This window comes from Macaca nemestrina, chromosome 6 (assembly GCF_043159975.1).
Source record: "Macaca nemestrina isolate mMacNem1 chromosome 6, mMacNem.hap1, whole genome shotgun sequence".
Classification (NCBI taxonomy): Eukaryota; Metazoa; Chordata; class Mammalia; order Primates; family Cercopithecidae; genus Macaca; species Macaca nemestrina.
In genome coordinates this window covers 53,834,575-53,860,065 of record NC_092130.1, presented here as the reverse complement: position 1 = coordinate 53,860,065, position 25,491 = coordinate 53,834,575, and the positions used below count along the sequence as shown (strand labels likewise).

Sequence of the window (25,491 nt, the reverse complement as noted above, 5' to 3'; positions counted from 1 at the left end):
CACGTTAGCAGAATCTACAGAGCCACAGTAGAGGGGCCATCCAACAGGAGATGCAGACACAGAAAAAGGAATAAGCTTTCCAGCGTGATGTCGCTAGAGAAGGATCTCCTTCACGCCTCTCCAGAAAACCCGAGAAGCTCCTGGTGACAAACCAATTCCTTCTTCATGGATGTGAAATGACCAGGATACTATAAAGTCACCATGCTCTTTTGCCATGCCCAAAGCTGTGTGTGTTGACTGTTCCACTGTCCTATCAGCCTATGGAAGGACAAGCAAAGCTCACAGAAGAATGTTCCTTAGTAGGAAGCAGCACTAAAAGCACCCTGAATCAGGATGAATGGGAAACCATTCCAATAAACACGTTTTGGATACATTTTCCTTAAAATAAAAAAAATAAAAAAAAAAAAAGACAGTAACTACCACAGGCTGGCAGGGGCGGAGTGGGAAAATTAATACTCTTACATTTTTTTTCCGCTCTGATTTTCTACCACTGGCCAAACACAATTAGAAGCCAGAGGATAAAGCAAGCCCAGATGAAGCGGACCGTAGAGATCAGCCCCAAAGGACGCACTGCAGGAGAATGTCAGAGAGTGGATCTGAGAGGCAAATTGGATCTGGGCTTTCCAAACAGTCCGTGTTTGCTAAAGACACAATTGGTTTCTGCAGCTTGCAACAAAGAAACCAAACTGATACAACCCACGTTACAGACAAGAAAATGAAGTTCAAAGAGATTAGGTTACTTTTTGCAGGTCACATAGATAATGTATGTAGGACTCTAAAACAATTTAAATAGAAGACATTTCAAAGATCACAGAATTAAATGTTATTTTCCCTGGAGTTAGTAACTGCCCTTTTTATTGCTTAATTTGCTCTGTATGTTTTTTTCTCGTATTGTAAAATACAACATAAAACTCACCATTTTAAAATGAGCAATTGAGTAGCATTTAGTATATTTGTAGAGTTGTACAATGACCACCGCTATCTAACAGAATCCTATAGAGCCACGGCAGAGGGGACACCTGACAGGAGATGTAGTCATAGAAAAAGGATTAAGTTTGCCCTTGAGTCTGCACATGGAAATGGCATTCTATTGATCTGTAGACACACACATATATACCAATTACTGAATCAGGATACACAGCTAAAAACAGATCCTGTTATACGTAAGAATGCAGTGTACTATAAAAGAGGTATCAGTGTGAAAAGGATAACTCAATTGTCTAATTGGGCTTGAGGAATTATTTTTATTTTTAAAAGGGAAATTGGCCGGGCGCGGTGGCTCAAGCCTGTAATCCCAGCACTTTGGGAGGCCGAGACGGGTGGATCACGAGGTCAGGAGATCGAGACCATCCTGGCTAACACGGTGAAACCCCGTCTCTACTAAAAATACAAAAAACTAGCCGGGCGAGGTGGCGGGCGCCTGTAGTCCCAGCTACTCGGGAGGCTGAGGCAGGAGAATGGCGTAAACCCAGGAGGCGGAGCTTGCAGTGAGCTGAGATCTGGCCACTGCACTCCAGCCTGGGCGACAGAGCGAGACTCCGCCTAAAAAAAAAAAAAAAAAAGGGAAATTAATGTAGACAAATCATAACATGTACCCCAAATTCAAATGGATTAAAGACAAAAATGTCAACAAAACATTTGTGGACCTTTCCAATAGAAAAAAAAAGAGCAAACTCTAACTGCTACCAACATTTTAAATCTCGAATCCTATATTCAATTAATATGGGGATAAAGTTCTTCCCCTTGGATAGGAGAGATTTGGTTTGGTTTTCTTTTAATTTCCTCCAAAACAATCATTGGCAGGAAGCTTCTGCAGGATAGGCTCCAGCAAAAGAAGAGCATAAAGCAATAAAGAGAAAAACAGGATCCAGTGAACAAGAGACTGTAACATAGAAGAGCAGCAAAGTGGAGTCCAAGGATGACACCTGTGCAGCTGCCCTAGAGAGGGGCCGCATGGGAGCAGGGGGACAAAAGGCCCTTGGGGAGTCAATGCCAGGAAAAAAAGGCAAGCAAAACAAAGACTGAAACTGACACCAAGTAACTGGAAAATATTAATGATAGGCATGTGACACAGATCATCCAACTGTTTGGAAATTAGTAAAAGATTTCTGTTTATATGAAATATCCAGAATAGGCAAGTCCATAGAGACAGAAAGCAGAATCAATGGTGGCCGGGGCCTGGGGGGGTGGGGGGAGTGGGGAATGACTGCTTAATAGGTACAAGATTTTTGGGGGGGATGGCAATGTTTTGGATGGAACTAGACAGTGGTGATGGTTGCACAACTAGAAATATATAGGTAAATAAGAGAAAATTAGAAAAGTCAACAGTAGAAAAGTGTTTATTGTGGAATGGAATCAGGAGTTGGGTATAGTGGGAAAGTGAGCTGCTAGTTTTTATTATAAGCATTCTAGCCCCATTAGAATTTTTTTTTTTTTAAAGACAGGGTCTTACTCTGTTGCCCAGGCTGAAGTGTAATGGCATGATCACGGCTTACTGCAGCCTTGACCTCCTGGGCTCCAGCAATCCTCCCACCTCAGACTCACGAACAGTTGGGACTGCAGGTGATCACCACTGCACTCGGCTAATTTTTGTATTTTCTGTAGAGACAGGGTTTCACCATGTTGCCCAGGCTGGCCTCGAACTCCTGGGCTCAAGCAATCTGCCCATCTCAGCCTTTCAAAGTGCTGGGATTACAGGCGTGAGCCACTGTATCTGGCCCCTTTTGAATTTTTAACTGCAAGCAAGTATTACTTTGATCTTTAAAAATACACCTCACAATAAAGAAAAAGCAAAAAGAGATATATTTGTAACCTAACTTCCTTTTTTTTTTTTTTTTTTTTTTTTTTTTGAGACGGAGTCTCGCTCTGTAGCCCAGGCTGGAGTGCAGTGGCCGGATCTCAGCTCACTGCAAGCTCCGCCTCCCGGGTTCACGCCATTCTCCAGCCTCAGCCTCCCGAGTAGCTGGGACTACAGGCGCTGCCACCTCGCCCGGCTATTTTTTGTATTTCTTAGTAGAGACGGGGTTTCACCGTGTTAGCCAGGATGGTCTCGATCTCCTGACCTCGTGATCCGCCCATCTCGGCCTCCCAAAGTGCTGGGATTACAGGCTTGAGCCACCGCGCCCGGCCTGTAACCTAACTTTCAAAACTTAAATTGGAAAAACTATAAAAGATCATATATTTTATTATATGAAAAACCTAAAACTCTGGTACATCAACATGTACAGTTTTTGGGACTGAAGATTAATGGCAGCCACCTGCATCTAATCTCTTCACACCTCCTCTTTTAAAATGTTAAGACCAACAAATAGCACAAGTAAAATGAAACGAGTCATGTGGAAGGGGAGGTAAGTGCACAGAGGGTAGAAATTGCAGAAATGGTCACCATTGCATGTCTCCAGAGACCTTAATAAGGGATTCAAGGTAAGCAAGTGAATCAAGTCAGGTGTAAAAAAAATAATAATAAAAATAAATAGTGTGTTGGAGACCATAGGAATTTCATACAAATATTGAAACTGAAAACACTTAAAAAACATTCCAAATCAGCTTTCCAATCTGCAACCTTTGTTAGAATGAAGGCAACAGGAAAATTGTCTGAAAGTGCCAGGGAAGAGAAGGACACTGAGCCCTTTTCGTCCCTTCAGCACTTTCAGGAGACAGAATGCCACAGAGAACTTTCCACAGAGCTGGGCATGGTAGCGCACTCCTGTAATCCCAATAACTCAAGAGGTTGAGGCGGGAAGATCGCTTGAGGCCACGAGTTCAAGACTAGCATGAGCAATGTAGTACGACCCAATCTTTACCAAAAAAATCATTAGCTGGGCACAGTGGCATGCACCTGTAGTCCCAGCTATGGGGGAGCATGAGGTGGAAGGATAGATTGAGCCCAGGAGTTGGAGGCTGCAATGAGCCACTATTGCACCGCTGCACTCCAGTGTGGGCAAAACTGAGACACCCAAAAAAAAAAAAAAAAAAAAAAAAAAAGAAGTGTTCTGTGGTTGCAGAGCAGGAGAGAGAGAGGAGGCTTAACAGATTCCCACCCTGAAAGAGAAAGTGGGAAGCGGAGTACGTAATAGCACTCAATTTCCTTTGAGAAAACTGCCTCCCCTCCATTGTGAGAAGTCTTCATCTGGAGGGCCTGCCTCCCCAGTGCTGCAGCCAGGAGCTAGGTCTTCACCCACTTCCCAGGGAGTCACAAGAGCCTGGCTGCTAGGCTCAGCGACTGGATGCTCTCTCCAAGTACAGCAAGATCCTAAGCAAGTTAGGCTTTAGTGCCGTGGCAGAAGCAAGCATGCTAACACAATTCCCCACATCCACAATGGAGGCTGGGCATTGTCAGCAGTGGCGGTTGGAATACAGGATTTAGGAGGAGGTAGCAGTTATGAAATACTCAATATAACCAGTAACGAGCAGCACAAGACCCCTCGCACCTTCAAATGTAAGACCAGTAATAACACAAATGTACATTTTAACTTGGGTAGTTAAAAATACTAACAAGTGATTTATATCTGCTAAATCAGCAAAAAAGTACAAAGAGGAACAAATTGAAGGCATATGTTTTAATGAACATTATAACCAAAAAAAACTGAGTCCTTGTGCTAGAAACACGTAGAAAAAAATTATAAAATTGTTTCAAAGAAAGCTTTCAGAATCAGTTTTACCTAAAACCTATAGCTAAGATTAGCACTCCCACCTACCTTCACCCATGATTTCTTCCTGCCAACCTTCTCTCAATAGCTGTATCATTAGCATTTGGCATGATTCATGTTCAATTTTGACAACAGCATGTCTAGTTAAATACTACTCGCAGCTGGCCATGGGACATATTATGAACACCTTTGCTTCCCAGATACATTTACAATTGTTTAGTTTTTCATTTGCTTACTACTCTGGGCCATAATTTAACCCCAAATTATTTGCCATTTATCCAAATCTCCACATCCTGATGGATCAGGTTGTCTACAAATGTCATCTTGTTCAAAGGTCTCTGTTCCAGTCCAACCTGGCAGGAGTAGAGGGGTACCATGCAGAGGGGGATCAGAGAGTGCCAGGAAGAAAGGAGAACAGGGGCCTCTGGACTGAACCATCCCAAAGACTCCTGTGCAGCTTCCTAATGAGAAGAGGTAAGACTGTCAGCAAAGAGAAAGTGAACTTTGCCCAGCTCTCTATGACCACACGCTGCCACACACACTGAGGATTGAGAACAGATCCAAGGGCAACTGCAGACACCTAAAGCTAAAGAAAATGGTCTAAGGTTGTATTAAAAAATCCAGATGCACTTTTTTTTTTTTTTTTGGAGACAGGATCTCACTGTTGTCCAGGTTGGAGTGCAGTGGCGCAATCTAGGCTCACTGCAACCTCCGCCTCCTGGGTTCACACAATTCTCCTGCCTCAGCCTCCCAAATAGCTGGGATTACAGGCGCCCACCACCACACCAGGCTAATTTTTGTATTTTTTGGTAAAGAAGGAGTTTCACCATATCGGCCAGGCTGGTCTCAAACTCCTATCCTCTAGTGATCCACCTGCCTCAGCCTCTCAAAGTGCTGGGATTATAGGCGTAGGCCACCTCGCCCAGCCTCCAGATGCACTTTGTATACAATTCTGCTCAGGCAGTTTTGGCCTCAGAGTCCTCCAGCAGGTGAAAGACTCCAACACAGGAACAAAATCTTTGTCTACCCCACAAATCTCTTCCAGGTTGACACAGCCTTCATAAGCAAGAGCCACGACTGTGATGAATGCCTGTTGTCATTTTAAGCACTGCAAGTTATTCCACATGAATACTGAACTATGGTCCAAGCATATAAGGGAATGCATCTCCCTTTCAATCACACGCCATCCAATGCATGCCATAGGTGGGTAATGTCAAGCAATATTCCCCCACCGAATCCTTTGCTTGGTCAGGAGACACCCTGTATCTACTGCAAAGACTTCTGTTTTCTCCTCTGTTCTGTATTTTCCCAAATTCCTACCCTGGTATGTACTCTTTTTTCTAATTACAAAATAATCATTAACTTCTAAAAAGCCATGTACAACTAGTTGACATAAAAAATCCATCTAACCCATCTGTTAGTAAATATGACTATGTTGTAACAATTTTATTTTGATTTTAAAAAAAGGGGTCTCTTGATTTAATCAGGGCCTTGGGGTCATAGGGGGATTAGTCACTGTCACAGTCATGGTGATGCCTTTATTCAGGGAAAACTTTAATATTCTTTGTCTTCTTCAAAAACAGCTGCCGGAAAACTTCAAATTAAGGAATGTTCATCTAAAACACCTTTACTGAAACTTGATTCCTTGGGCCAGAGGAAGGTCTTTACTGTAGTTGATAGTACTAGTGGGAAAAAATGAACAGAATTATTGATAGTACATACATAACAGAAGATTTTCATGCCCACTTTTAAAACGTAGCAGATCTGTATATTTTAACAAGGTAAGATCTCCAAGTTACAACTTTTTAAGACAAACCTTTAAGATAAAAGACAATGTTAGTATTGGTCTCATTTTATTTAAAAGAAAAAAGAGAGAAACATAAAAATCTGGAAAGACAAATATCACACATGGTTTTTTGTTGGTTGGTTTTTTGGTTTGTTTGTTTTGTTTTGTTTTGTTTTGAGACAGGGTCTCACTCTGTTGCCCAGACTGGAGTGCAATGGCATGATCTCGGCTCACTGCAACCTCTGCCTCCCAGGCTCAAGCCATTCTCCTGCCTCAGCCTCCCGATTAGCTGGGATTATAAGCACCCGCCATCACGACCAGCTAATTTTTGTATTTTTAGTAGAGACGGGGTTTCACCATGTTGGCCAGGCTGGTCTTGAACTCCTGACCTCAAATGATCCACATGCCTCGGCCTCCCGAACTGCTTGGATTACAGGCATGAGCCACTGCAGGTATGGATCACCTGAGGTCAGGAGTTCAAGACCAGCCTGGCCAACATGGTGAAACCCGGTCTCTACTAAAAAATGCAAAAATTAGCCACGCGTGGTGGTGCATGCCTGCAATCACAGCTAGTTGGGAGGCTGAGGCAGGAGAATCGCTGGAATCTGGGAGGCAGAGCTGAGGCTGCAGTGAGCTGAGATCAGGCCACTGCACTCCAGCCTGGGTGACAGAGCAAGTCTCCATCTCAAAAAAAAAAAAAAAAAAAAGTGTGCCATCAAAAGTGCAAGAAACAGCCCAGCATGGTGACTCACGCCTGTAATCCCAGCACTTTGAGAGGCCAAGGCAGGCAGATCACCTGAGGTCAGGAGTTCGACAACAGCCTGGCCAACATGGTGAAACCCCATCTCTACTAAAAATACAAAAATTAGCCGGGTGCTGTGGCTCACGCCTGTAATCTCAGCACACTGGGAGGCCGAGGCGGGTGGATCACCTGAGGTCGGGAGTTCGAGACCAGCCTGGCCAACACGGAGAAATCCCATCTTTACTAAAAATACAGAAACCACGCACGAGACCATTTCATTGTTGGGTGCTGGGCACTAACTGAAGCTAGATAAGAAAGCTAGAAAAATAGTACCAAATAGATACTCGGAGGAGACAGCTGTGGCATGCTGGAGAAATCAAATCAAATGACACTGTACAAAGACAGCACAGACAGGAGAAGAGTGTAAAAGCACATTCCCAAAGGCTTTAAGCCCAAACCTATCTTCCCAAAGCCATTTCTTACCAAGTAGACCTTCTCATGTAGTGCTTCCAGGCATCACTGCCAGACTCCCTGCCACCACCAGTGTGCTTTTCTCCTCCTAGAGAAATAAAAAATATCATTTGAGCAGTTTCCGTGTGGGCTCATAGTTGGTATCATTGAAAAGAAGATACCCAAAGGACACCAGAACAACCTGATTATTCACTTTACATTTAGCCCACAATATCTCCCCTGCAAACAAATAAATCAAAGACAGACACCAAGAGACCAAAACAAACAGAAAAAAAGGAATTAAGAGGGAAAATAAAATATAAGGAATTTAGAGGAAATGGAAACATATCAAAAACAAACCGTAAACAACAACAAAAAAATTCCATTTGCCAGGCATGGTGGCGCATGCCTGTAACCCCACTGCGCCTGGCCCATACATGTTATTCATAGTTTTTCTTTTGAGCAGCACGCAAGAATATGGGAGCTGTAACTGTCTTCTTTATCTCGCTCAATAACTTGTATTAAATTATCAGGAAAAACACAGATATTCCCGTTTGATCGAAATACATTAAGAAAATATAATAATTTTGAAATAAAAGCTTCTCTATAATAAAACCAACTAGTCACCTGGTCTTTCTCATGAAAGGAAAAGAATCTCCATTAAATGGGTTCCAGAAAAATCACAGCTGAATGTTTGCCCTTCTAGTTCTCAAATGCACAAGCAAAGTAAAAAGAGACATAACTGACTTCAAAGAATGGGAAGCTAAAACAAGCCACAGCTAACAGCGCCTCTGAAATTCCTGGCAGGAACAGAGTCACAGAGGCTGTAAGGAACCAAGGCTGAGCACCTGCCTGAGGTTCCAGAGCTAGTGACAGCAGCAAATGGGACTGGGATGGTATCTCTTTGTCCCTCACCCAGTGCTCTTTCTATAAGATAACACCCCATGGGTCTTCCCCAACGAACTCTTTTATTGCACTTGAATAAAAGCTATTTCTACCCAAGGTGGGCAGGGAGAGAGTAGGGGGAGAGCAAATAAAAGTAGAAGAATCAGGAGGCTGAGGCAGGAGAATGGCGTGAACCCAGGAGGCGGAGCATGCAGTGAGCCGAGATCGAACCACTGCACTCCAGCCCGGGGGACAGAGCAAGACTCCGTCTCAAAAAAAAAAAAAAGAAGAAATAAGTCCTAGTCAAAATCTCCCAAAAGACTCCCTATCCAGCTATGCGCATGCTGGGTGAATGAACTAATCCACTTTCAAGGACCATGCTCACTATTCTGAGAGCTGGTACCCCACTACCCTCTGCTTGCTAGCCAGGCCTGCAGGGCCCTCCCTGCCTCTCTTTTCTACTGCTTCTTCAGTCTGCAAGAGTCCTGAGTGCATCCAAGAAGAAAATGAAAAGAACAGCTTCTTCTTCTTTCTCCTACTAGTTGACTCCCACCTACTCCTGGACAGAAACCTCTATCATAATAGAGGGTCAATACATAATGTCTGAAGCTGTCAGGAGATAGCAGTGAAAGCATACTATTTAGAAAAGCTGACATCAATTCAAAGGTAAATTTGCTTTTTTCTTTTAGTAAAAAAGAATCTCAGCCAGGTACAGTGGCTCACAGCTGTATTCTCAGCACTTTGGGAGGCCAAGGCAGGTGGATCACAAGGTCAGGAGTTCAAGACCAGCCTGGCCAACATGGTGAAACCCCATCTCTACTAAAAAAAAAAAAAAAAAAATTAGCCAGGCATGGTGGCGTGTGCCTGTAATCCCAGCTACTCAGGAGGCTGAGGTGGGAGAATTGCTTGAACTGGGGAGGTGGAGGTTGTAGCAAGCAAGATTGCACCGCTACACTCCAGCATGGGCAACAGAGCAAGACTCCACCTCAAAAAAAAAAAACAAAAAGAATCTCAATGTAGCCTCTGGGAAAGGAGGAGAAGAAAAGTATGGGCAAAACTCCTTTTTCCATTATAATACTTCTTCAAAACTTTTATTTATTTAGAGACAGGGTCAAACTCACTCTGTCACCCGAGCTGAAGTGCAGTGGTGGGATCATGGTTTATTGCAGCCTCAAACTCTTGGGCTTAAGCGAGCCTTGAACCTCAGACTCACGAGAAGCTGGGAATACAGGTGTGTGCTACCATACCTGGCTAGTTTTTTTTATTTTTTGTAGAGACAGGGTCCTACTATGTTGCCCAGGTTCATCTCAAACTCTTGGGCTTAAACAATTACAGGCATGAGCTACCACGCCCAGCCTAAAACTTTTTTTTTTTTTTTTTTTGGGGAAGACAGGGTCTCACTCTGTCATCCAGGCATGAGTGCAATGGCACCATCTTGGCTCACTGCAAGCTCCACCTCCCAGACTCAAGAGATCCTCCCACCTCAGCCTCCCAAGTAGCTGGGACTACAGGCACACACCACTATGCCTAATTTTTGTATTTTTTGTAGAGACGAGTTTTTGCCATGTTGCGCAGGTTGGTCTTGAACTTCTAAGCTCAAGCGATCCGCCCGCCTCTGCCTCCCAAAGTGCGGGGATTCCAGGCATAAGCCAGTGTGAGTGGCCACCAGAACTTTAAAAATTAACTATAAAAGCTTAACTGAAGAATACTCAATTGACTGGGTACGGTGGCTCATGCCTGTAATCCCAACACTTTGGGAAGCCAAGGCAGGTGAATGGCTTGAGCCCAGGAGTTTGAGACCAGCCTGGGTAACAATAGTGAGGGCCTATTTCTAAAAAAAAAAAAAAAAGTTAATTAGCTGGGTGTGGAGGCACATGCCTGTAATCTCAGCTATTCATGAGGCTGAGGCAAGAGGATTGCTTGAGCCTGGGAGGTGGAGGCTGCAGTGAGCTGTGATTGTGCCACTGCACTCTAGCCTGGGCAACAGAACAAGCCCCCAACTCAAAAAAAAAAAAAAAAGGAATAGTCAGTTTGAGAGAGCAGGCATGGGTTGGAAACAGGGAAAAGATAGACACTCATGCATTCAGGCAACCGCACAGTGCAGCCCAGGCGTAAGGGGTGAACTGAAAACAGCGGTCTTTTGTCAGAGTCCGTGCATCAAATAGTAATTGTAGTATTTGGTCTAAAAATACAAAAGAATGCTACTAATGATATAAACTTTTACAAGTATTAATGAATGTTTGTTTTGCTTCTATATTTTTTTTAAAAAAGCAATTTTTTTACTTTGGATCATATTTAATAAATAATACTGAACATACAAGGGTTAGGGAGAGGTTTTTAGGAAAAACTACTACCCAGTTTCATCATTAATAATGCATGACTTATTAAGAGGAAACAGGAGCAGAGCCCAGTGAAAAGAAACAACTTAGTATTCTATCTAGTGAAAAAGAGTATGTTTAACATTTATATGCCTACTCTGCAAATAAAAACCAGACTATTTCATGTAAAATAGGGATTCTTAAGCTTTTTTGGGTCTGCAAACTTCTCCCCAGAAAACAAATGCCACCATTTCAGGGGTTCACACATTTCAGGTTAAGGGCCTCTCCTCTAACGTGATGCTGCCTCTGAGGAGATGGCGCAGGACTCTATGCGATAACTTTGAATACAGAATGTAAGTTTTTTCAGGCATGTTAGATCATATTAGGTTATTTCAGAATATAAGGAGTGTTTCAGTCTCGTGGTCAACCTTTTCTAAAAGCTACTACTGGCTTTTCTTTGCTGCCCAACATGGAAAAGGAGAAATGATTCTCTACATACCAAAGGCACCTCCAATCTCAGCCCCACTTGTTGGAATGTTGACATTTACAATGCCACAGTCTGATCCTTTAGGTCTGTGTAAAAAGGGAGGCATGGTGAGAGCAATGAACAGGAAATTAAAAACAAACAAAAATAAATAAATAATCTAAACCAAAGCTCAAAGGCTTTCAATACTGAAAAATTGATTTTCAACTACAATGGCTTAAGTCCACTCACCACATCAATCAGACTTATATAAATTTTCAAAATAGAGAAAGTTGTACCCAAGCCAGCGGAAGATTCTGCCCAGATCTTTGGTAAAGATGCTACTTGAAAGTCCCTGTTTTACTTCATTATTCCATGCAAAGACCTCTTCTTCATTCTAAAAGGAGAGACATTGGAAGCTGTTAGATGTTACAGTGTTCAGGTCAAAAGTTCACTGACAAAACTCATTTCCTGAGATGCACCCGTATAATTTTAGTATACAAAAAAAAGGAAACCAAAGAGTCACGTTTACTAACTGTTTCTCTTATAATTCAGATCATTGATAATAAGTAAAACTTTTGGGGATTTTTTTCCCCTAATTATAATTTGAGAAACAAATATTAACACATTCTTCCTTTCATTCAAGCTACTACATATAATAGTTAATATCTATTGAGCTCTTATGTGTGTAACACACTGATCTAAGCACTTAACATGCATTTAGTTATTTAATCCTCATCCTATAACATAGGTTTCCTACTACCTCCCAATTTACAGATTGGGCAACTGAGGCCAAGAGAGGCTAATTTGCTCAAGAGCTCACACAGCCTCATAATGTACACAAACACATTACAAAACACAAAATTATATTCTTTAGTCCCCATATGTGAAACGATAGGCAATTTAAAGCAAGAAATAAAGAAATGCAATCATGTAATTGCAACAAGATGCAATTCTCACTATTCTTTAACTGTTAATAATGGTACATTCAAATCTTGATTCAATCTCTCTGCAGTCTCAAAATTACTCCTAAATATTTACTGGCAAGGCTAGGGCCTGTCTCAAGCTAGGGAATGAGATCTTCTAATTTATTCACCTGTGTTGGTTTTTTTGGGTTTTGTTTATTTGTTTTAGAGACAGGATCTCTTCCCACCTCAGCCTCCCGAGTAGCTAGGATTACAGGTACATACCACACCTGGCTAATTTTTTAATTTTTTGTAGAGACAAGGTCTCCCTGTGTTGCGTAGGCTGGTCTTGAGCACCTGGCCTCAAGTGATCCTCCTAAAGCACTGAGATTACAAGCATGAGCCATTGTGCCCAGCTTCCTCACCTATTAAAACCTCTATAGTTTGAGATCAAGATATGAGAGCAGGGAAAACAAAACAAAACTCCGCAGCCCATCCTCTGATGGAGTTTATAACTATAGGTCTTTTGTTTGTTTTTTTTTTAAGACGGAGTCTCGCTCTGTTGCCCAGGCTGGAGTGCAATGGTGTGATCTTGGCTCACTGCAATCTCAGCCTCCCGGGTTTAAGTGATTCTCCTGCCTCAGCCTCTCAGGTAGCTGGCATTACAGATGACAGGCGCCCATCACTATGCCTGGCTTTTTTATTTTTTAGTAGAGATGGGGTTTCACCACATTGGCCAGGCTGGTCTCGAACTCCTGACCTCAGGTGATCCGCCTGCCTCACCCTCCCAAAGTGCTGGGATTACAGGCATGAGCCACCGTGCCCGGCCAACTTTAGATTACCTCCACATCTCATTTTGTCTGCTGACATGTTCATAGCACTCAGTCTGTCAAACCATCCAGTACCATGGTTCAGGAGAAGGTGACTCTATGGCCTACACAGCCCAGAATTAAGATGACACAAGAAATGATGACTACATACTCCATAAACTCCAACACTAGTGCATTACCCAATCTGGTTTCCCTGGCAGCTAGCTTGGCATGCTATAGAGTTTTAAAGTGTTTATCTCATATTTTATCCTGAACCTTCATATATCTACTATTCAGATTACTTTCTAAAACCCTCTTAAAGGCTCATCAAGTGAAATTTAATCCACCATAATTTTCCTCTTATCATTTATTTCAACATTAGACTAGCGAACAGAAGGCATTTTTACCTTGAATTTAAAGACATAGAGAATCGGGGCAAAAGTCTCTGTGTGTGCAATGGACGCATCGTGGGCAAGACCTGTCACAATTGTCGGTTCTACATAATTTCCAGGGCGATCCATAACCTAATGCAAAGAAATGAAATAAAAAGAATGAAAGCATTTTGTTGTCTAGGATTTGGGGTCAGAGGATGCAATCTTTGCCCACACTTATAAAGAAAAAAATTAGCATCATTTATAGGTGAATTATTTCTCCAAAATAAATTCCAATCATGAAAGAAAATTCTCTCTTCCTGACAATGGTTCTAACTTAGTTGGTCAAAGAAAAATGGAAATAAAGAGTCAGGAAGGGATGGAGAGCCATGCCATGTGACACAACCAAGTTATGTTGAACAAACACTGTTGGAAGCAGTTATTTTCACTCAGCCTGGAGTGCAATGGCTTGATCTTGGCTCACTGCAACCTCTATCTCCCCGGTTCAAGCTATCTTCCCACCTCAGCCTCCCAAGTAACTGGGACTACAGGCACGCACCAGCATGCCCAGCTAAATTTTTTTTGTATTTTTAGTAGAGACCAGGTTTCACCATTTTGGCCAGGCTGCTCTTGAACTCCTGACCTCAAGTGATCTACCTGCCTCAGTCTCCCAGAGTGCTGGGATTACAGGAATGAGTCAACATGCCCGGCCACAAACAAATCTTTTTATTTAGGGGGGGTTTTGTTTTTGATTTGTTTTTTTTTTTTTTTAGTTTGTTTTTTTGTTTTTGATTTGGTCTTGCTTTGTTGCCCAGGCTGCAGTGCAGTGATGTCATCACGACTCACTGCAGCCTCAAACTTGTGGGCTCAAGCAATCCTCTCACCTCAGCCTCCCAAGTAGCTAGCACTACACATGCATGCCACCATACTCAGCTAATTTTTTTTTTAGAGACAGGGTCTCACTATATTGTCCAGGTGGGTCTTGAACTCCTGGCCTCAAGCAGTCCTCCCAAAGTGCTGAGACTGCAGGTATGAGCCACTGCAATCTGTGTCAATTTCTTTTTTAATGCTTATGATATGCATTTTTTTATTCTGTGCCTTAACTGACTTTTAAAAATAACGAATAAATAGATTGTAACTGCTTTGAATACAAAGACTCCTACTGTACTATGAAAAGGAATTCTGCTTTCCATACAAATATTTAGGGACCCAATTCAAAAGCAACCATGACTCAGTTTCTTATACGTCCTTCCAGAAATGTCCCATGCATTTTCTGTTGTCTTTTTTTTTTAATATGGAATGTTTCACGAATTTGCATATCATCCTCGTGCATAGGCCATGCTAATCTTCTCTGTATCATTCCAATTTTAGTATATGTACTGCCAGAGCAAGCACTGTTGTCATTCTTTAAAACATGTATTTCTGGCCGGGCACAGTGACTCGTGCCTGTAATCCCAGCACTTTGGGAGGCCAAGGCGAGTAGATCACAAAGTCAGGAGTTCTAGACCAGCCTGGCCAACATGGTGAAACCCCTTCTCTACTAAAAATACAAAAATTAGCTAGGCATGGTAACAGGTGCCTGTGATCCCAGCTACTCGGGAGGCTGAGACAGGAGAATCACTTGAACCTGGGAGGTGGAGGTTGCAGTGAGCTAAGATCACGCCACTGCACCCCAGTCTGGGCAACAGAGCAAGACTCAGGAGCCTGAGGTGGGATGATTGCTTTAGCCTGGGAAGCAGAGGTTGCAGTGAGCTGAGATGGCGCACCACTGCACTCCAGCCTAGTCAGCAGAGCAAGACCCTGTCACAAAAACAAACAGAGCCAAGTGTGGTGGCTCATGCCTGTAATCCCAGCACCTTGGGAGGCCAAGATGGGTGGATCACTTGAGGCCAGTATCGTGCCACTGCACTCCATCATGGGCAACAGAGTAAGACTCTGTCTCAAAAGCAGACAAACAAAAACATGTATATCCGTGTTTTATAATAATATATGAACAAAGACGGTAGAAGAGGATATCAAAGGGGTCACTTTCCCAATATGCCCAGAGCCCTGCTTGTGTCTCAAGGAAAAGGTTAAAAAGCTGTCACAACTGATCTCAGAGCATCCCTTACCTTGCCCCCATAGACCACTGTGCCACCTTCTTTCTTTGCTTCTTCCACTGCTCCAAGAAACATGCTCACTGCCTGCTTGGTGTGGAGTGGCCCATAGAGAACATTAGCTGGAGAGAGAAGAGGAAGCCTGGCTCATCATTTTGCCCTTTATGGCATCATTTTATTATTAGAACAGCTTTCTCAATGAACAGACCGATCCCTTCCTGTATGCTCTCAATTGAGAACATAAGTCAGCATCCTTTTTCCATAAAGAACCAGATGGTAAATATTTTATGCTTTGGAGGACATACGTGATCTCCATCCCAATACTCAACTCCATGATTGTAGTGCAAAAGCAGCCACAAATGACATGCAAATGAAAGGGTATGTCTATGTGCCAAGAAACTTTTTTTTTACAGAAACAGGCAGGGCCAATTCTGTTTGCCAACCTCTAGCTTAAAGAATGGCTATCAATTCCTCAAAGTACTGCACTCAAAATATAGGGTCAGTTTACTCATTACGGTGTGACCATTCTCTAAGGAAACATCACAGTCTCAGTAGTTGGTGTGTAATTCAAGGGGGAAGAGAATGATGCTGTCCTATGTTATGGCTACTGGAGACTAGAGCACTGACAGTGACCCAGCGACAGAGGAAGAAGGAAGATGTACGTAGTCCTCTATGAGGAGGAGGCATGTTAGCAGAGCCATCCCCACTCTGGGTGAAGAATGTTTCCAGCAGACAGCACAGCAGGACAGAGCCTGGCATGCCTGGAACACTGAAAGGATGTTGGAGAAGGTGGAGCTCTGGGAGCAAGAGGGAAAATGGACACAGAAAGGTTGGTGAGAAGGCAAGCAGGGCAGGAGGCAGAGAGCAGACCAGGAAGGATCGGGAGCCTGAAAAAAGAAGAAATCAAGAGGACTCTAGGTTTTAATCTAAAAGCAGGCCTGGTGCAATGGCTCACACCTGTAATCCTAGCACTTTGGGAGGCCGAGGCAGGCAGACTGCTTGAGGTCAGGAGTTTGAGACCAGCCTGGCCAACATGGCAAAACCCTGTCTCTACTAAAAATTACGAAAATCAGTCAGGCGTGGTGGAATGCACCTGTAATCCCAGCTATTCGGGAGGCTGAGGCAGGAGAATTGCTTGAACCCAGAAGGCGGAGGTTGCAGTGAGCCGAGATCAAGCCACTGCACTCCAGCCTGGGTAACAGAGTGAAACTGTGTCTCAAAAAAAAAAAAAAGAAAAAAAATCTAAAAGCAATGAGAAGTTACTGAGGAGTATTTTAAGCAGGAGAGTGATGGTTGCATTTTAAAAATCACTCTGTAGCAATGGATGCAGAAAGGTCAGTTAGGGGATTCTTGCAGCCTTCCACAAGAGGGTTGGTGTCGGCTTGGACAAGGGTAATAGTAATGAGAGAGAAGCGCACTCAATCTCATTCCACCTAAACAACCTCTCCCAGTCTCACCCACTAGCCCACACCAAGCACCCAGGGTCGACACCTAGGAGCAGACACAATACCCCAAATCCTAATAACCTGCTTCACGTGCCTTCAGGCCTCTCAGGAAACGGAAAGAAACTCCAAACCTCAGACCAGAAACACTTGTTAACAACAGCTCTCAAAAAAGGATCGCTTTGAAAACAGAAGGACATACTCACAGTCCCATGGGTTCCCAACTCGGATCTGTGCATAGGCCTTTTTAAGTCTGTTTACAACCTCATCATGGATACTTTCATGTACAAACTAAGCGAAAAAAGAGATATTCAAGGGCATAGTATGATAAATGTACACATTTTTAAACAATGAATACTTTTCTTGATAGTTACTGAAATACTGTAATCTCTAAAAATATAAGCAAATCAAAGCATGTTTATTTTTTTAATTATATAATTTCTCATTTTAACTATATGAAGTTAAAAATTTCCTTTTAGGTAGATATTAGAATAAAAAAATCATAAGCCCTTTTTTTTTTTTTTTTTGAGACAGAGTCTCACTCTGTCACCCAGGCTGGAGGACAGTGGCGTGATCTCGGCTCACTGCAACCTCCACCTCCCAGGTTCAAGCGATTCTTATACCTCAACCTCCCAAGTTGCTGGAATTACAGGCACCCACCACCACACCTATCTAATTTTTTGTATTTTTAGTAGAGATGGGTTTTTGCCATGTTGGCCAGGCTGGTCTTGAACTCATGACCTCAGGTGATCCACCCACCTCGGTCTCTCAAAGTGCTGGGATAACAGGTGTGAGTCACTGCACCCAGTCCATAAGCCATGTCTTCATCAAGTTTCCAAGGATGTATTTGGCTAAGCTTCACAAATACATTAAAGAAGGCCTCAAGTACATCTGTCCCATACTATAACCCTAAGTCCCAGTGAATACAGAGCACAGTCATAACTGACCTCTGCTGGGTAACTACAAACACTCAGCCCCAGGCCTTAATTAGGTGAGGACAAGCCTTGCGTTCTCTGGGTAGTTGGGAGGTCCGTGCTATGCTGCAAGTGGCAGAGCTGAACTTGCCAAACTATCTATGCTCTGGGTCAGTCTCCATGTGATGAATGAATTGACATTATGAGAACTAGTCTTGAAGCAGTCCATAGTATTGGAATTTTTATGTGTATATACTGCTAACTCTAAGGAAATCTATCTGGACAATGACTAATATTATCTATTAATATCTAAAACTAATATAAAGGACATCAATAAATATTTGCTCCAAAACACACGAAAAAAAAATTGGCTGAATAGAGGAATATTTGGCTTTCGTGTTATTTCATATTTTAACATGTAATGAAGGGTATAATCATTTGGAGTACATGGTTTTTTCTTAGCTTTAATATAATCTTTAATGCAATTTAATGTTTATGGTGAACACATTTAATAAACTTTAATGTTACAAATATAGTATCAGATTATTTGAGAATGTCAGCTATGTAAAAATAAAGATTTATTTTCATTTGTGCAAAACACCTGAAAAAACAAATATGAAAGGTGTGAGCGGCCGGGCGTGGTGGCTCACACCTGTAATCCCAGCACTTTGGGAGGCGAAGGCAGGCACATCACCCAAGGTCAGGAGTTTGAGACCAGCCTGGCCAACATGGCAAAACCCCATCTCTGCTAAAAATACAAAAATTAGCCAGGCACGGTGGTGGGTGCCTGTAGTCCCAGCTACTCGGTAGGCTGAGGTGGGAGAATCACTCGAACCTGGGAGGTGGAGGTTGAGGTGAGCTGAGATCACACCATTGCACTCCAGCCTGGCCAACACAGAGAGACTCCATCTCAAAAAAAAAGAGAGAAAAAAGAAAAAACAAGAAAAGTATAAGGTAAAGATAATTTTCATATCTTTTAACTTATTCTAATTAATTTAGATTATGTCAGTCTTATAATTTGTTCACACTCATCATAAATGAGAACAAAAACCCAAAGCCAATTCCTTAATAATTCAACTGAATTATTCCTTTTTCATTACAAAAGGAAAACTCAACAATAATAAAAAAGGCTCAAGTCCAACAGAGCTTAAAAAGAATTTTTTTTAAATGGCAAATGCAGCCAAATTTTGTACCTAACTAAAATTTCCTCAGGGCCGGGCATGGTGGCTCCCACCTGTAATCCCAGCACTTTGGGAGGCCGAGGTGGGTGGATCACCTGAGGTCAGGAGTTCAAGAGCAGCCTGGCCAACATGGTGAAACCTCGTCTCTACTAAAAATACAAAAATTAGCCAGGCAGGGTGGCACATGCCTGTAGTCCCAGCTAGTCAGGAGGCTGAGGCAGGAGAATCGCTTGAACCCAGCAGGTGGAGGTTGCAGTGAGCAAGATCACGCCACTACACTCCAACCTGAGCAACAGAGCAAGACTCCAACTCAAAAAATAAAAATAAATAAATAAATAAATTTAAAAAAGCAAAAAACTTGCTTATAGTATAGTCTTTTAGTACCATAAAGTCATGAAAATCAAAGTTGTAACACATACTAAACTGAAGTCCAGCTCAATCTAAGTATAGAGATTAAACTTCCTAAATCCCACACTGAAGCTAAACCACATCTCCTTATATACACTTCATATTAATCTGTCCTCTCTCTATATATACGTATGCAGGCTATATATGTATATAGAGAGATCACACATATACAGAGCCATTTGCTTTTCAATGAATCATATCATTTCAAGTCAAATCTAATTCTAGACTTGAGGCTAAAAATTAAAATGTTTATTGATTGATTGGTAGAGACAGAGTCTTGCCCTGTCGCCCAGGCTGGAGTACAGTGGTGCAAATCATGGCTCATTGCAGCCTCATTGAGCCCTTTCCTGGGCTCAATCAATCCTCTTGCCTCAGCCTCCCAAGTAGCTGGGACTACAAGCATGAGCCATCATGCCTTGCTAAATTTTTTTTAACTTTTTGTAGAGACAGGGAATCACTATGTTGCCCAGGCTGGTCTCGAACTACTGGGCTCAAGCAATACTGCTGCCTCAGCCTCTCAAAGAGTTAGAATTATATGTTCGAGATACTATGCCCAGCCTAAAATGTTTAACACGGTTTACTACTTAAAATGTTTTTATAAAAGAGCAAGACTCTATTTTTAGCTATAGTTTAATAATTTTTTTTATTTTTATCCTGTTTTATTCTCTAAGTGACATTGAACTTCGTCCATATTGTTCTAGGAGTAGGATTGAAAATAGGTCTCATCTCCTAGTCCAACTCCAATCAATTGGTAGTAGAACCCCTACTAGCTTGGGGTGGGAAAAAGGCAAAGTCCCTGATTGATTAACAACATATGCCATGAGCACAGAAAGAGAACTGCACCACATATTTGCCAGCCACATCTAGAGAGCACATCATTCTAGCAGTATTGCTGACACCTCCCTAACAGCAGAACTCATTAAAAAGTAGTGTTTTAAAAGCAAGACGATCTCACGGGCCTATGCAGATATACTCACCAGTCGCCTCACAGTGGTACACCTCTGGCCAGCAGTTCCCACCGCAGCGAAGAGAGCTGAGGGAACAACTAAGCTGAGGTCTGCATCTTCAAAGGCTTAGGAAAGCACAAACACTTCCATCAGTGAACCAAAACAGGTAGACAAGGCATTTGTTAGCTAGTATAAAACAATGTTGTTTTCTGGTTTTGGTTTTGTTTTGTTTGTTTGTTTGTTTGTTGGTTTTTTTTTTTTTTTTTTTTTTTTGAGACAGAGTTTTGCTCTTGTTGCCCAGGCTGGAGTGCAATGGCGCAATCTTGGCTCACTGCAACCTTCGCCTCCCGGGTTCAAGAGATTCTGCCTCAGCCTCCCAAGTAGTTGGGATTACAAGGATGTACCACCACGCTTAGCTAATTTTTGTATTTTTAGTAGCAATGGAGTTTCACCATGTTGGTCAGGCCAGTCTCGAACTCCTCACCTCAAGTGATGCACCCACCTTGGCCTCCCAAAGTGCTGGGATTACAGACATGAGCCACCATGCCCGGCAAAAGCTTTTATAAAGTGCAGTAAAAGAACATCAAAACTATTGTTGTAAAGTAAGCATATTAATGTCACAAAGACATATATACACATAACGGGGAAAGGTACACTCTTCTTCCAAGGAAGATTATGAGCTCTATGATCTTTGCCCAGATCATAGAAGGGTAAATTGAGGCTCTCGCCCCTTTGGCCTCTTCATCTTTTATTTCTCAGGGGTTTGTTTGTTCTTTTTTTGTTTGAGATGGGGTCTCACTCTGTCACCCAGGCTGGAGTGTGGTGGCACTACAGCCTTGACCTCCTGGGCTCAAGCAATCCTCCCACCTCAGCCTCTCAGTGGCTAGGACTATAGGTGTGCACCACCACGCCCACGTAATTTTTGTATTTTTTGTACAGGTGGAGTTTCACCATGTTGCCCAGGCTGCTCTCAAATTCCTGGATCAAGTAATCTACCCACCTTGGCCTTTCAAAGTGCTGGGATTACAGATGTGAGTCACCACGCTCAGCCTATTTTAACTTTTCAAGCCTCAGTTTCCTCATCTGTAAAATGGGGCAATAATGCCTGGGGTAATAATGGATGGTAGTAAGTAGATAAGGAAGAACTGTGCTCTGAGGTCTGGCTACCAGGATACAAATACTAGCATTTGTCATTTGCTATCCTGTCACTTCAGGTATATAATCATTGTAAGTCTCAGAATATAACCTTCAAATTAGATTAATAGCAATATTTACTTCATAGGATTGTTGTAGGGATTAAATGAAATAATGCATATAAAATAGCTGAACACAGTACCTGGCAGACACTAGTGCTCACTAAATGTGAACTATATTTTTTACTGAAGTCTCTCTTTAAAAGTTCATCTAGGCCGGGTGCGGTGGCTCAAGCCTGTAATCCCAGCACTTTGGGAGGCCAAGACGGGCGGATCACGAGGTCAGGAGATCGAGACCATCCTGGCTAACACAGTGAAACCCCGTCTCTACTAAAAAATATAAAAAACTAGCCGGGTGAGGTGGTGGGCGCCTGTAGTCCCAGCTACTCGGGAGGCTGAGGCAGGAGAATAGCTTGAACCTGGGAGGTGGAGGTTGTAGATTGCACCATTGCACTCCAGCCTGGGTGACAGAGTGAGACTCCATCTCGAAAACAACAGAAAAAGTTCATCCAGAACAAACACTTCACCATATACTTCTTATATCTTACACATACTCCTTATGTGTGTCAACTACAAATATCTAAGCATTTTTGTGACAAACTCAAACAGTTAAAAAAGAGTATTAAGTAATCTCTAAGCCTATAGGTAAGTGATTTTTTTGTAATGCCTTAGGGACATGTTCTTTACCAATATAAAAGCACTCAATATTCCACTAAAGATAAAATAATGTTTTTGAAATCTAAAGAAATGATCAAGTTACATAAGAGTTACTTAAGTTATTCTAGAGAAATGTGGCCGGTTTTCAGCAAACAGAAGAAAAAACAATAAATAATGCCACACTACAATGGCAATGGAAGTCTCACTCACAGGTTCTAGATCATCCCAGGTAACATGTTCTGAACATGAATACCTTTCCTTTTTAGTTACCTCTGCCTTCAAACCAAGCTTGTGTCCTGTCTCCCAAGTAAAATTCCTAAACACAGGAACTAGGTCTCAGGCATATGCAACATGGAAGAAATGAGATCCAAAACAAGTTTCATATATTCAGGATGGCGATTGTGGAAACTGAACAGAAAACAAACAAAAACAAAGGGGGCAGCCTTACCAATAATGGCATTGTTTCCTCCAAGTTCCAACAAACTTCTCCCTTTAAAAAAAATTATATATAAAAATCAATGCCTAGTTCCATGTTTACTGCACACTGCTACATAGCCTAATCCCAAGTATTAAATTATATAGCCTGTCCAATTATTTTTTATATAGCCTATCCCAATCATATAGCCTATCTCGATTACACCCTATCCCAATTATTTTTCAACTTAAGATTTTCTGATTTATAAAGTAGCATTACTATTGTATCAATATCAAATGTACTGATTTTAGTAACTACTGTGGTTATACAAGAGAATGTCAACATTCTTAGGAAATACACCAAAATATTTAGTAATAAAGGGGACATATCTTTGACTTAATCCAAACAGTTCAACAATAATACGCACCCACAGAGAGTGTGTTGTGTGTGTGTGTGTGTGTGTGTGTGTGTGCGCCCGCGCACGCACTCATAGATGTTGCTGGAGAGAGAGAAAATGATAAATCAAATGGGGCAAAATGTAAGCAATTAGTGACTCTGATTAAAGGGTTTACAGGAATTCCTTATGTTGGTTGTATAATTTTAGGTTTGAAATTATACATGAAAGTCTATAGCCAAACCAAACCACCCTGAACGTGCCCGGTCTTGTCTGAAATTATTCAAGAAAAATAAAGTAAAATGGGACAGCCACTGTAGAAAACAGTATGGCAACTGCTCCAAAAAATTAAACAACAGAGCCTGGGCAACATGGCAAGACCCTGTCTCTACAAAAATTAAAACAAATTAGCTGGGCATGGTAGTATCTGCCTATAGTCCCAGCTACTCGTGAAGCCCAGGAATTTGAGACAACAGTGAGCCGTGATCACACCGCTGCACTCCAGCCTGGGCCAACAGAATGAGACTGTCTCAACTAAGTAAGTAAATGAATGAATGAATTAATTAATTAATTACCATATGATTGAGTAATTCCACTTCTGAGTATATAACCAAAGGTAGTAAAAGCAGGGACTCTGTAGATATTTGTACACCAATATTCATAGTAGCATAATTCACAATAGCCAAAATGTGGCAGCAACCCAAATGTGCATCATCTGATGAATTAGTAAAGTAAATGTGGTATATAAATACAATGAAATATGCAGCCTTTTTACATTTTTATTTTATTAATTTTTTTTTTTTTTTTTTGCGACAGGGTCTGATTCTGTTGCCCAGGCTGGGCTATACTGGCACGATCATGGCTTACTGCAGCCTCAACTTCCTGGGCTCAAGCAATTCCCCCACCTCAGCCTCCTAAGTAGCTGGGACAACAGGCATGCACCACCATGCCCAGCTCATTTTTGTACTTTTTTTTTTTGGCAGAGACAGGATCTTGGCATGTTGCCCAGGCTGGTCTCGAACTCCTGGGCTCAAGAGATCCTCCCACCTTGGCCTCCCAAAGTGCTAGGGTTACAGGCATGAGCCACGACACCCAGCTTATCATAGAGCCTTAAAAAGGAAATCCTACTACATGCTACAAGATGGTTGTACGTTGGGCTGGGCGCGGTGGCTGTAATCCCAGCACTTTGGGATTTTAGTCTCTACTAAAAATACAAAAATTAGCTGGGCGTGGTGGCGGATGTCTGTAATCCCAGCTACTCGGGAGGCTGAGGCAGAAGAATTGCTCAAACCCAGGAGGCAGAGGTTGCAGTGAGCTGAGATCACACCACTGCATTCCAGCCTGGCAACAGAGTGAGACTCCATGGTTGTACCTTGTAGACATTATGTTAAGTGAAATAAGGTAGTCACCAAAGGACAAATACTTACAACCCCACTCAAATGTAAATAGTCCATATCAATGAAACAGAAAGAAGTAGAAGGGTGGCTACCAAGGGCTGGGTGTAGGGGGAAGGAGGGATTAGTGTTTATAGGCTATGGAGTTTCAGTTTTACAAGATGAAAAAGTTCTAAAGATAGGCTGTATGATCATGTGAATGTACTTGACACTACTGAACTGTGTACCATGTTAACCATTTTAAAGTAAATTTTATGTTGTGTGGACTTTCGCCCACAATCAAAAAGAAAGAAAGAAAGAAACCTATGGCCCATAAGGCCACCACAAAAATCTCTCCTTACAATTTGATAGTGTCTTCCAATCTTTTCTCTGTGAATTTATATTTAGTTGAGATTATTTCATTTTACTTTATTTCCTGATGTCTTACACCTTTCCCCTAAGTCATTAAGAGTCATGAAAAGAAAAATCACTCCACAGCATTCCATCATGAAGACATACCAAATTTTATTTAGCTGTTTCTCCAGTGTTTAATATATTTGTTGATTATCTACTTAGGTTAGGACTCTTGATAGACACTGCCAACCTATATTCTAGAAAAGTTATATAGCAGGCCATGAGTGCCATTCTTTTCTTTCAGTCGGAGTCTTGCTCTGTGGCCCAGGTTGGAGTACAGTGGTGTGATCTCAGCTCACTGCAAACCTCCGCCTCCTGAGTTCAAGTGATTCTCCTGTCTCAGCTTCCCAAGTAGCTGGGACAACAGGCATGCACCATCACGCCCAGCTCATTTTTGTATTTTTATTAGAGACAGGGTTTTGCCATGTTGGCCAGGCTGGTCTTGAACTCCTGACCCCAGGTGATCCGCCCACCTCGGCCTCCCAAAGTGCTAGGATTACAGGCTTGAGCCACCGCAACCAGCCCACCATTTTTTTTCTTTCTTTTTTTAACAGTCACCCAGGCTGGAATACAATGGTGCTATCATAGCTCACTGCAGCCTCAATTTCTGGGTTCAAGCAAACCTCCATCCTCAGCCTCCCAAGTAGCTCAGACAACAGGCATGTGTCACAACACCTGG

The 25,491-nt window shown here is 42.2% G+C and overlaps 1 protein-coding gene and 1 non-coding gene across 5 annotated transcripts in view; both read right to left on the bottom strand.

Moving 5' to 3' along the window:
- Positions 1-1,558: 1,558 nt before the first annotated feature.
- The window catches only part of LOC105463163 (aldehyde dehydrogenase 7 family member A1), a 56,142-nt gene continuing 32,209 nt past the window's right edge, over positions 1,559-25,491 (bottom strand). For 3 of the 4 annotated variants that reach the window (XM_071098528.1, XM_071098524.1, XM_071098527.1), the window contains 9 exons: positions 22,665-22,706; positions 20,397-20,491; positions 17,123-17,207; positions 15,490-15,596; positions 13,415-13,531; positions 11,593-11,690; positions 11,330-11,403; positions 7,661-7,736; positions 1,559-6,331 (listed from right to left, as the gene is read on the bottom strand). In XM_071098528.1, coding sequence (XP_070954629.1) covers positions 6,277-6,331; positions 7,661-7,736; positions 11,330-11,403; positions 11,593-11,690; positions 13,415-13,531; positions 15,490-15,596; positions 17,123-17,207; positions 20,397-20,491; positions 22,665-22,706 — 749 coding nt within the window. In that variant the 3' untranslated portion in view covers positions 1,559-6,276. The remainder of the gene's footprint in view (positions 6,332-7,660; positions 7,737-11,329; positions 11,404-11,592; positions 11,691-13,414; positions 13,532-15,489; positions 15,597-17,122; positions 17,208-20,396; positions 20,492-22,664; positions 22,707-25,491) is intronic. The other variant, XM_071098525.1, reaches the window with a different exon arrangement.
- On the bottom strand, positions 14,667-14,773 carry LOC112423390 (U6 spliceosomal RNA). Its single transcript, XR_003013862.1, has one exon. It is a non-coding gene; the product is annotated as a U6 spliceosomal RNA (small nuclear RNA).